Source organism: Trichosurus vulpecula, chromosome 4 (assembly GCF_011100635.1).
Source record: "Trichosurus vulpecula isolate mTriVul1 chromosome 4, mTriVul1.pri, whole genome shotgun sequence".
Lineage (NCBI taxonomy): Eukaryota > Metazoa > Chordata > Mammalia > Diprotodontia > Phalangeridae > Trichosurus > Trichosurus vulpecula.
In genome coordinates this window covers 164395695-164408284 of record NC_050576.1, presented here as the reverse complement: position 1 = coordinate 164408284, position 12590 = coordinate 164395695, and the positions used below count along the sequence as shown (strand labels likewise).

Genomic DNA, 12590 nt, shown 5'->3' with positions numbered 1-12590 from the left:
TCCTAGGGACAGAAGCTATCTCCCCCTAGAAGACTAGAAGCTTTCTAAGGAACTGTGTCTTCTCATATCAGACTAGGGATTCCATGAGAGAAGGGACTATCTGCTCCGTTAGACTGAAAGCTCCCTAATGACAGAAGCTATGTCTCTTCCATAAAACTAAGGGATCCCAGGGGTGAGAGACTGTGTCTCCTCTCATTACACTGGTGGCTAGCTAGGGGCAGAGACTGTCTTCCCATCAGACTAAGAACTCCCCAAGGATGGAGAACATGTCTCTTCCTCTCCCTAAAAATGCCCCTCCCTCTCACCCCTACCCAGCACAGCACATGGTGGGGAGAGGGGTAGAACTATTATTTCAGTGCTTAGGAGCTACAAAAGCTAACTTTTTAACTTCTCCCCTCCCAGCCCTGAGATCCTAAAGAAAAGCTTATGCTGAGAGGACATGAGCCATCAGATGAGCTGGGAAACAGGAAGAACAGCTCTCTTACAATTCTATATTCTGAATCAGAGCTTGGTTTCCTCCCAATGATTTATCTATCACTTTGGGCAAGTCATAGTCTCTGTTACATGCCTAACCTGGGAGAGGATTTTCCCAAAATCTGAATGGACTCCAAAGCAGTCCCTCAAGAGAGAATTTTCCCAAACTCAGAATGGATCTCGAAGAGGTCCAGAGAAAAAAGCTTTGGAGGGAGACAAGTTGACCCCAATATTAGAGATATATATGTAGGTGTAGATATAGATATAGATATAGATATAGATATAGATATACCTAACTCAAAGAACATTGATTTGGAGTCAGAGGACCTGAGTTCAATCTCAGCTCTGCTCCTTTCTGACTATGTAACCTTGGGAAAGTCATTTAAGCCCCTCCAAGCCTGCATTTTCTTATTTTGAAATGAGGAAGATTAGTAGAGTGTAGTGAAGTGTATTGTGGTGAGAGCACCAAGTTTTCAGTCAGAGGACCTGGGTTCAAATTCTAATTATGCCATTTACCTCCTGACCTTGAACTTAACGTCTCTCTTCATTTTCTCTTCTATAAAATGAGTACAGTTGGACTAAATGGTCCCTTCCATCTCTAAGACTACATTTGTATGATCCCATGACCTCTAAGGACCTTTCAGGCTCTACATCTGTGATCCCATGAGCCTAAGAACTTTCAGTTATGTGCATGGGCATCACTTACTCCTCAGGTCATCTGGGGCCAATTTGTGGTTCAAGGATGTGTCCTTCCCAACAATATTCCTTAACCTCCATGACCACTCCTTAATTTGAAAAGTCTCATTAGTAGAAAAAGTAATTTTAAAAAACTTCATCCAGAGGAACAAAAGATCAGAAATATCAAGAGAATTAATGAGGGGGGGGGAAGTGAAAGAAGGCAGCCTATCAGCACCAGATCTCAAACTATACTACAAAGCCTTAGTACCACCAAAACAATTTGTACTGAATAAGAAATAGAGTGGTTGATCAATGCAATAGATAAGATATAATGCACAGAAGTAAATGACCACCATGACCCAGAGTTTGATAAACCCAAAGATTCCAGCTATTGGGGCAAGAACTCACTATTGACAAAAACTTCTGGAAGTCTGACAGAAACAAGGCATAGACCAACATCTCACACTATAAGATAAGCTCAAAGTGGGCACATGATTTATACATAAAGGGTGATATCATAAACAAATTAGGGAAGCATGGAAAACTGTAACTATAAGATGTATGGTAAGGAAAGAGTTTATGATCAAAGAAGACATTAAGAGGATCACAGGAGGCAAAATAAATAATTTTATTACAATTAAATTAAGAGTTTTACACAAACAAAACTAGTGCAGACAAAATTAGAAGAAAAGTAGGACATTTGAAAAAAATTATAGCAAGTTTCTCTAATAAAGGCCTCATTTCTCAAATTTATAGGAAACTGAGGCAAATTTGCTTTTACAAAAAAGAGGCACTTCCCCAACTGATAAACTGCCAAAGGACTTGAACAGTCAAGTTTTGGAAGAAAAGATCAAAGCTATCAATAGTTAAATAAAAATGCTCTAAGTCACTGATAATTAGAGAAATGCAAATTAAAACTATTCTAATGTAATACCTCATATGCATCAGATTGACTAACATAATAGAAAAGGAAAGTAACAAATGCTGGAGGAGATATGGAAAAAATAGAGACACTAATGCTCTGTTAGTGGAGCTGTGAACTGGTCCAATCATTCCAAAGAACAATTTGGAACTATGCCCAAAGAACTAGAAAACTGTGCATATCCTTTGACCCAGTAATACCACTACTAGATCTGTACCCCAAAGAGTCCAAAGCAAAGGGGAAAAGACCCATAGGTACAAAAATATTTATTAGAAGTTCTTTTTGTGGTGGCAAAGAATTGGAAACTGAGGGGATACCCATCATCCGGGGAATGGCTGAACAAGTTGTGGTACATGATTGTGATGGAATTCTGCTATAAGAAATGATGAGCAGCTAAATCACTAATGCAAATCAAAACAACTCTTAGGTACCACATAGCTCCTGTCAGATTAGCTAACACAACAAAACAGAAACATGATAAATGCTGGAAAGGATGTTGGGAAAATTGGAACACTGTTACATTGTTGGTGGAGTTGTGAACAGATCCAGCCATTTTGGAGAGCAATTTGGAACTACGCCCAAAGGGCTATAAAAATGTGCATACCCTTTGACCCAGCAATACCACCCCTAGGGCTATATCCCAAAGAGATCACACAAGTGGGAAAGGGACCTGTATGTGCAAAAATATTTATAGCAGCTCTTTTTGTGGTAGCAAAAAATTGGAAATTAAGTGGATGCCCCTCAATTGGGGAATGGCTCAACAAGTTGTGGTATATGAATGTAATGGAATACTATTGTGCTATAAGAAATGGGGAAGATACAGACTTCGTAATAACCTGGAAAGACCTACATGATCTGATGCTGAGTGAGAAGAGCAGAACCAGGAGAACATTATATGCAACCACAGACATTGATTCTGTGATGACTAACTGATAGATTTGGCTCTCCTCAGCAATACAAGGCTCAAAGACAGCTCCAAAGGACTCATGATGGAAAAAGCGAGCTACATCCAGAGAAAGAACTGTGGAGTCTGAATGCAGATTGAGGCAAACTATTTGCTCTTTCTTTTTTTCTTCTTCTTCTTCTTCTTTTTTTTTGTTTTGTTTCTTCTCTCTCATGATTCATTCCATTGGTCATAACTCTAACTATTGTGTAAATAAGTTTAATGCAAAGGTCTATATAGAATCTATATCAGACAGCATGCCATCTTGGGGGGTGGGGGGGAGGGAAGGAAAGAAAATTTGAAAGTCAAGAACATGTAAAACTAAGTGTTATAAACTAAAAATAAAAAATCTAGTTTAAAAAAAAAAAGACAGAAAAAATGATGAGCAGGATGGTTCCAGAAAAACCTGGGAAGACTTATAAAAACTAATGCAAAGTGAAATGAGCAGAACTAGGAGAACACTGCACACAGTAACAGCAATATCGTAACAATGATCAACTGTGAAAGACTTAGATACTCTGATCAAGACAATAATCTAAGACAATTCCAAAGGAGTCATGATGAAAACTACTATTCACCTCCAGAGAGAAAACTGGTGAACTGAATGCAGGTTGAAGCGTTCTCTTTTCACTTTCTTTTATGTTTCTTGCTTTTTATTGTTTTTCTTTTTGGCCACATAGTTAATATAGAAATAGCTTTTGCATGACTTTACATATATGATTTATGTCATATTGCTTGTCTTTTCAATACGTAAGAGAGAAGCGGGGGGAGGGGAGAAAATTTGAAACAAAAAAATTTTAATGAATGTTAAAAGTAAACAAATTTTTTTTAAAAAATTTAAATATATTGTGTCCAAGATGAGATTTGAACAGATTCCTGTTTTTTCTACTATACCACCCCAACTGCTATAAATAGAATTATTAGTTACAGCCTATATCCTAAAGAAAAGTATAGTCTTATGTGGCAGTGGGACATATATATGATCATGGATTTAAATCTGGAAGGGACTTTCTAACTCCCTCCTTCTACAGATGATGAAATGGAAGCACAGAGAGGTTAAGTAATTTGTCTAGGGCCACACAGCTAATAAGTAATCAAAGGTGGGTTTGAAACCAGATCTTTCCAAGTCCAATTCCAGTACCCTTTCCACTATTCCACACTGCTTGTAATAAAAAGAAGTATCAGATATAGTCCGTGCCCTGAAGGATCTTATATTCATAGGATGCAAAATGGCATAGTTGAGAAATCCCTGGACTTGGAATCAGGAAGATCTAGATATAAACCTTGCTTCAGACATTCACTAGCTGCGGGACCCTAGGCAAATCCCTTAACCTCTCAAAGCATCAACCTCCTAAACTGGAAAATGCGTGTTATAATAATAGTACTTACTTCATAAGGCTGTATGGGGGCAGAATTTGATGAGGTCTGTAAAGTACTTTGTAAATTATCATTATTATTATTGTTATAACCATCTGGATGGTAATAAGAGGGCGATAAGTGACAGAAGATTATAAAGGTATCCAAGTGTGTGGTAGGGGTCATGGATAGCCTGGAAATACAATTTCTGTATGAATGGAAACCACAAAGAGACTGGAAAGTAAATCCTTCCACCACAAAAAATCCCAAATTTCTTTCAAAGCACAGCTTAGGTGTTACTTCCTCCATGAGGCATTTCCTGGTGATCCCTAGATGTTGGTACTTTCCTCTATCCCCTCAAAAATTTTTAGATGTATTCTACATATATTTTGCATATATTTGTCTGTGTACACGTTGTTTCCCCTAGGTAAAATGTACATGCCTTGAAGTTAGAGACTGTGGCATTTCTGAATAGGTATCCCTAGCACTTGGCATAATGCCTGACACATAAAGAAGGACCCAATCAACGTTTATTTCATTCCTGTGTTGGAAACAGAATAAAATAAAGTCATGGTGAATCCTTGAGCCCAATAAGGGCATTAGAGGTCACCTAGTTCATTGGTGTCAGACTTACAGAGAAACAGCCCTGAAGTTCTATATTGACTTAGAAAACCACAGATTAACATTACCTATGTTTTATTGTATTTTTATTTATTTTATTGAACATTTTCCAATTACATTTTAATTGAGTTCAGGTCCCACCATGAGTTTTGCTGACTGTGAGTTTGTCTGACATGTCTGGCTAGTCCAACCCCATCATTTTAGAAATGAGGAAACTGAGGCTTTAGTATGTGTAGAATAATTGTACATATAGATACCTATTTGTGACTAATGGTAGCTATCTCTAGGGCAGAGCGGGGGAGGGAAGAAAAAAGGAAAAGAAAAGAAAGAAATTTACAAGATAAATTTATTATATATTTAAACAGAACAGCAAGTTGTACATGATAGATTTGCAGTTTCATGTGAAATTATCTTTTTTATTTTACTATGCTATGAAAATGCCTATTTCATTCCATAAATTAAAAATAAAATAAATATTTTTTAGAAAAAAAAAGGTAAAGTGATTTGTTCAAGATCACACATAGATGACACAGTGAAAGAGCCAAGATTTAAACCCAGGTTCTCTGATAACCAATCCAGGGTTCTTAGCACTAAACCAGTTCAGTTCAATACCATCCCTATATCACCGCTTCCCTCTGGAGAGACAAGAAGCCTGGCTCCTCCACACCAAATGATTCCATGCCTTGGATCCAGGCAACATCATTCAACCACAGGGGAATTTTTCCTCCAAATCTCTCTTCACAGCTACAGAATAGACTGGAGCTCACAAACCAATTTTTTCCTCCTAATTTTGGGGGAGCCTTCTCTCAGGAGGATTCTCTATATATTTCCTGAATTTCTTCAGTCTCACATCCTTTACAAAACCAGGGTGTCACAAGTTTCTAATCTCTACTAATCAGGATTCCGGTCATTAAAAACTGCACCTTAATTAAGAGACAATGTATACTATAGAGGATTACAATTGTCATTTCAACACATTACTGGGTGGAACAGGGTCAAAATATGGTGTCTCAAATATCTAGGTTACCAATAACAATCCAGTTCCTGTGGTTAATCAAAAAAAAAAGAAAGAAAGAAAACATCAACATAGGCTTGTTTTTCACATACCTTGTTGGTGCTATGGACCTACTATCAAGGACATGGACTTCACCTGTTAATTTCTTACCCATTCTTCACAGTCACCTCAAATTCCACCTTGTCCAGGAAGCCTTTCCCTGAACCCCCGGAATACTTTTCCCCTTGGACTGAATGACTGGATTTGTTCTACAATCCACTAATACTCTTTTTTTAAATTTTATTTATTTATTTTTAGTTTACAACATTCAGTTCCATAAGCTTTTGAGTTCCAAATTTTCTCCCCCTCCCTCTCCTCCTCCTCCCCAAGATGGCATGAAATCTGCTATAGACTCTACATATACATTCACATTAAACATATTTTCACATTCCACTAACACTCTTACATACATATCAGAGTTGTCTGCATTTGTGTTATATCCCCTCTTTCTAGACTGTGAAGCACCTTAACAAAGCAACCATGTTTTATCTACATTTTTATTTCCCTCATCCCATTGCACAGTGCTCTACATATATGTTTAAATGTTTGTTGAATGAATCAACAAATGGATTGATGGATGATTTGATTTGTTTTTTCTAGTAGAGTAAATTGTTTTTCTCTGAGTCATTCCACAAATATCCCTAGTCTTCCTATGAACAAGGACAAGTATTTGCTGAACAATCTGGCAAAAGCTAGGAATCTGGTGGTCCCAGGACACAATACCATCAATTAGATAGCTGGGGTTTGGGACAAAGAAGATGGGCTTGGGAAAGCAAAGTTAACTGGCCCACGATGGAATGAAACCCACATCCTGAGCTTCTTCAAGAGGCAATGTGGTACCCTGGATTTGGAACAAAGAGATTTGTATTAAATCTGGTCTTTATACTTATTAGCTGTCTCACTGCTGACAAGCCATTTCACTTTCCAAACCTCAGTTTCCTCACCTGTAAAATGGGGGGAACACTGGCACTCTCTACCTCACACTGTTACCTTAGTTCAAATTCTGCCTCTGAAACTCACTGGTTATGTGATCCACGACAAGCCACTTAAGCGATCTTATTGGTTGCAGTGGAGCAAACTGAGGCATTTCTTCACCTTGAAAATGAAAATTACATCTATATTGTCTACTCTTACTGGTTGTCAGACACAAGATAATAGAAAGTTTTTTCAAACTTTAAAGCCCTATTTAGAAATCAGGGCTATTCATCTCGGTCATCAGCATCATTATTATTACTAAAAATGGGAGTTAGCAGTGAAAGAACCATCCAGGGTAAGTGGAAGAATACAGCCCTCTACTTCCTAAGAGATAAATTGTCCCTGAGAATAAATCGAGGCTACGGCTGGTGCCCCTTCCTAACATCAGCCATCCAACACCATTGATTGGGTCCACACTTTATGGGAAGCCCTGTACTGACTGTAGAATGAAATACAAACTCAGAGGAGACCCAATCCCTTTTCTTACAACAGAGAGCTTCCAATCTAGCCAGGTGGACAAGATTATGTGTCTGTGGAACAATTGTTGGTAAAATGATCTATAATAAACAGAAAACAAGCTCTCTTCCAAAGTGATTATCATGGAGCAATGCAGTGACTGGATCAATCCAAATTGGGGGTCTTCTTCAAGTCCTCCTGGTGTCAGGTGGGGAAGGGAGAAATTTGTAGAATCTCAGAACTAGAAGAAATCTTTGGGATTGAATATAACTTTTTTTCACTTTAAAGATGAGGAAAATGAGGACTATTTACGATAAGCTATTTACGCAGTGTCACATAGCAAGTAAATGGCAGAGCTAGGATTGATACCTGAGTCTCCTGCCTCCCAGGCCAGGCCACCTCTTTGACTTCTGTGATGCTGCCAAAGCCCAAATACACACTAAGAACCTTGGGTCAATTGCCTAGCAAGCTCCTCATGCCATTCGTTCCTTGCCAGACCTTTCAGAAACAATGCCTGCCATCCACCCTTGTTGGCCCTTGTTGGACCTAGGTGGCATCATTGCATCAGGAATGGGGCCAAGTCACCTGCCAAGCTGTACATTTCAAGAATCTCAAGTGGTCCACCCCGTGCCTTCATTGAGGGGGAGGTGGGGCTCCATAGCAGGAGAGGTCACGTAGAGACTGGCTCACGAATGCAAATGAGGAATCAGGCAGAGTATAAAAGGCTCTGGAGCCGAGGGTTCTGCACTCAGCTCAGCTAGCTTCTCTTCTCTTGCTTATCCCTCTTGGTGATCCAGGTAAGTGAGAGCCCTGGGCTTGCTGATTTGCCTCCCATGGGACTAGGTCAGCTTCAGTCTTTTGGGCTTCTGCCTCAAGTTATGGTAGTTGGACAGGGTCAGAGATTGTTCAGGCCTTCTGGGAAGAGTCAGATCCTGCTCTGTCTTTGCCAGACCCTGTAACTCCATAACTGTAGATTTGCTCTTTGAGGGGGAGAAGGGATATCTAAGGACATCCCTTACCCCCAGGGAGGGGGGAAGGAGAGACGGGGAGAAAGATTTGGCATTGATATCTCCTCAGAAAAGGTTAGAGGACACATCCATCAATACTTGAGGTAAAGCTGGGATCTGAGCATCCCCAAATGCATGCCTGCAGAAGGCATTAAGAGGAAAGGACACTAGGCTTTATCAGAATCACAGTTCTTGTCTTGGCTCTGACACTTATGAGCTTTGTGGTCTTGGACAATTTTATTTCTCAGTCTCTTTATTTGTAAAAGGAGACCATTTGAGCTTGAGGATTGCTGAGGTCCCTTCCAGCTGTATGGCTATGGTTATGACCCTCCCTGAAGGGGAGGCTCGTCTTGTCTCTTCCTCTCATATCAAAGAGTATGGTCTTTGAAGACAAGAGTCACAGCTCTCTTGTAACCTCAGAGTACTGAGCATAGAGTAAGTGATCTGCAGCTTCTTAGGAACTGGTTAATGGAGAGAGGAGCATTTGTGTGGGGGTGTATCAGGTCTTCTACATCTGCAGCAAAAGAGGTGCCCTGAGGCTACTCTCACAGATGGAAAAGGATTAGGGGACTTCCCTTACATTTCAGGTTTATGGAACCAGATTGCTGCACACCAAGTGTGGATTTCAGCCAATCATGTTTGGGTTAGAATCCCTAGTTTCCTTCCAAAGCATAGTTCAGGTACCAGCTCCTCCAGGACGCTTTCCCTGATGCTCATTCTTAATTAGTGCTTTTTCTCCCCTTCTCTTAAAATTGCTTTATGTCATTTCGTATATACTTTACATTGACTTCATTATGAGCATGTATCCATCCTCTGCCATGCATGAGAATGTAAGCATCCTAAGTGCAGGGTTGTTTGGCTTTCAGCTTTTTTCTCCTTATCACCTGGAATGGTGCCTTGTACTTGGTAGGTATTTAATGAATGCCTGCGGAATTGATGAAAATTGAATTTATGGACAGAAGTCCAAAAATTCTGTGGCTGAATGGAAGTGGGAGGAGCAGAAGTCACTGAGGTCATCTCCCTATCTCTAGGTGGTACCACAACAAAACCAACTTCCTCTGACACCTGCTTCCTAACTTTCTAAATCCCAAACCATGTAGAGCAAAGTTCTAGCCCCAAAACCTTTGCTATCTCGGGCAATATGGCCTCCTATAAGGAGGGCAGAAATTGGAGTCAGGAAGATAAGGATTCAAATACTGCCTCAGACAGGAGTTGTGTATGGATATGAGTAGGTCACAATCTCTGGGCCTCAGTTTCCTCATCTGTAAAATAGAAATAATGATGCTTGTAGTGCCTACCTTACAGGGTTGTTCTAAGGCTCAAATGAGATGAATACAAGTCAAGTGTTTTGCATATATTATTTCCATAGTAGGCTATTTTTATTATTATCTGTGGTGGAAAGAGTCCTAGATTTGGAGTTTAAAAAAACTGAGTTAAAATTTCAACTCAACCACCTCTGTGGTTCCAGACAAACCACTCTCTGGGTTTTGATTCCCTCAGCCTTTAAAATTAGGAAGTTGCACTAGATAACTAAATCCCTTTCAGATATAATTCTATCATCTTATGAAATGACCACATTGCCTCCTGGAAAAGGCAGCACCTGCCAGGAAACCTCACTGCCGTAGTCTGGGTAGCATTGCGCCCCTCGCCCCAAGGTTTGGGATAACTTCTTACTACACTAGTTTAGAGCCCGGTGCGTTTTCTGAGAGACCTCAATTAGTTTGCTCTCAAACCAGGAGCCCACTTCAGCCTGAAGCGTCAGTCCAGACCGAGAGAATTCTCTGCTCCAATTGTATTTCTCTTTCTTTCCAAGCTCTTCATCCCCTGCTACTGAAAAGATGTCTTACCAGAAGACCCAGCCCACACCCCAGCCCCCAGTGGGCTGTCTCAAGACCTCCGGTGGTGGCGGCGGCGGCGGCGGTTCAGGTGGCGGCGGATCCGGCTGTGGTGGAGGTAGCGGCGGTGGTGGCAGCGGCGGCTACTGCTACACCAGCGGTGGCGGCGGCGGCGGATCCGGCTGCGGTGGAGGTAGCGGCGGTGGTGGCAGCGGCGGCTACTGCTACACCAGCGGTGAGAGCGGCGGCGGCGGCGGTTCCAGCTGCGGTGGTGGCTCCGGCGGTGGCGGTGGCTCCGGCGGTGGCTCCTCCTACTATCCCAGCCAACAGAAGAGCTCCGGAAGCAGCGGCGGCGGCGGCGGCGGCTCGGGCTGCGGTGGAGGTAGCGGCGGTGGTAGCAGCGGCGGCTACTGCTACACCAGCGGTGGCAGCGGCGGCGGCGGCGGCTCCAGCTGCGGTGGTGGCTCCGGCGGTGGCTCCGGCGGTGGCTCCTCCTACTATCCCAGCCAACAGAAGAGCTCCGGAAGCAGCGGCGGCGGCGGCGGCGGCTCCGGCTGCGGTGGAGGTAGCGGCGGTGGTAGCAGCGGCGGCTATTGCTACACCAGCGGCGGCAGCTCAGGCTGCGGCGGAGGCTCCTCCGGAGGCTCCTCCGGAGGCAGCGGGGGTGGCTACGTCTGCGGGGGCGGCTCTAGTGGCGGCTCCAGCTGCGGAGGCGGCTCTGGCGGCGGTTACTACTCTGGCGGCGGCGGCGGCTCCGGCGGCGGCTACTCTTCTCAGCAGTGCGTCCAAACTTCTTCCCAGCAGAGCAGCGGAGGGGGATCATACGGGGGCAGCAGCTGCGGCGGCGGCGGCGGCGGCGGCGGCGGCGGCTCCTCCGGATGCGGCGGGGGCTCCTCCGGGGGCAGTGGGGGTGGCTACGTCTGCGGGGGCGGCTCTAGCGGCGGCTCCAGTTGCGGAGGCGGCTCTGGCGGCTACTACTCTGGCGGCGGCGGCGGCTCCGGCGGCTCCGGCGGCTCCGGCGGCGGCTACTCTTCTCAGCAGTGCGTCCAAACTTCGTCCCAGCAGAGCAGCGGAGGGGGATCATACGGGGGCAGCAGCTGCGGCGGCGGCGGCGGCTCCGGCGGTGGCTCCGGCGGTGGTGGCTGCTACCCCAGCGGCGGCTCCTCCGGCTGCGGCGGCGGCTCCGGCGGTGGCTCCAGCGGTGGTGGCTGCTACGTCGGCGGCGGAGGCGGCGGCTCCTCCGGCTGTGGCGGTGGCTCCAGCGGTGGTGGCTACTACGGAGGCGGAGGCTCCTCTGGCTGCGGGGGTGGCTCCGGGGGGAGCGGCGGAGGCTCCGGTGGTGGCAAGGGAGTGCCCGTGGCCCACCAGACCCAGCAGAAGCAGGCACCTTGCTGGCCACCCAAGTAAACCATCCTGCCCAGCACCCGGAGGAATGAGCAAAAAGTTTGTTCCTGCTGTAGCCTAAAGGTTTACAATTCTCATGATATTGCCTTAAGTTTTACCAAATGCCTTCAATTCTTCCTCAGCCTCTACAATGAAAGGTTCTCCTTTCAGCTGCCCCTGTGTCTTGTTCGCCGGAATATTTCACGCGACTGGGAAATGTCATCATCCCACCTAAAGACCCCTCAACCTCTTCACGCTAATTCTGTAAGCTAATAAACTTGCAATTCATGAGAATTTCTGTGTCTAAAGCAGTCTTTCTATATATCAAGTTCTTCTGTTGACGGGGGCGGGGAGCTGGGGAAGGCGGGGGAGGTGCAAGCAGAAACAGGGATGAGAATGGAAATGAAAGTGAGGTCTTCCGATTCATTTATTAGAAATCCACTTGCAATTTTAAAAAATGGGTAAGAAAGTTGCTTATGATCACATCTTTTCCTGGAAAAGGATAAATCTTTTGGTGAAAGACGTTCCAGCCTTGAAAAAAAAAAATGGAAAAGTCAGATATTCCCAGGCTAATGCCTCAAAGCCAACCTCCTGGTTAAGTGAAGAAGGAGTTAAGTGATCTGGCCAACCCAGAGGAAGCCACCCCAGTCGAAATGCGCCAAGTCACCCAGGTTTTATTCACTAAGGTCACTCTTGTTGTCTTTATGCAGAGGAAAATAAATCAGAGACCGGGAGATAAGGGTGGGGGGAATCTTGTAAGGATTAAATAGGGAAGGACTCTAACTCTCTCGGTTCACTGGAACTCTGGAGCTGCTGAACATTGTAGGGGATGAAAGAGGCTGCCACATCGCTAGGGCCTGATCTCTCTGCCCTCCAGGGTTAGAAC

At 44.0% G+C, this 12590-nt stretch overlaps 1 protein-coding gene across 1 annotated transcript; it reads left to right on the top strand.

Moving 5' to 3' along the window:
• The first annotated feature begins 8191 nt into the window (after nucleotides 1–8191).
• Nucleotides 8192–11985, top strand: LORICRIN (loricrin cornified envelope precursor protein). Its single transcript, XM_036756995.1, has 3 exons — nucleotides 8192–8276; nucleotides 10300–11361; nucleotides 11392–11985. Exons 2-3 carry the CDS (start codon nucleotides 10325–10327, stop codon nucleotides 11726–11728), a joined length of 1374 nt encoding a protein of 457 aa, XP_036612890.1. The 5' UTR covers nucleotides 8192–8276; nucleotides 10300–10324; the 3' UTR covers nucleotides 11729–11985.
• The last annotated feature ends 605 nt before the right edge of the window (nucleotides 11986–12590 follow it).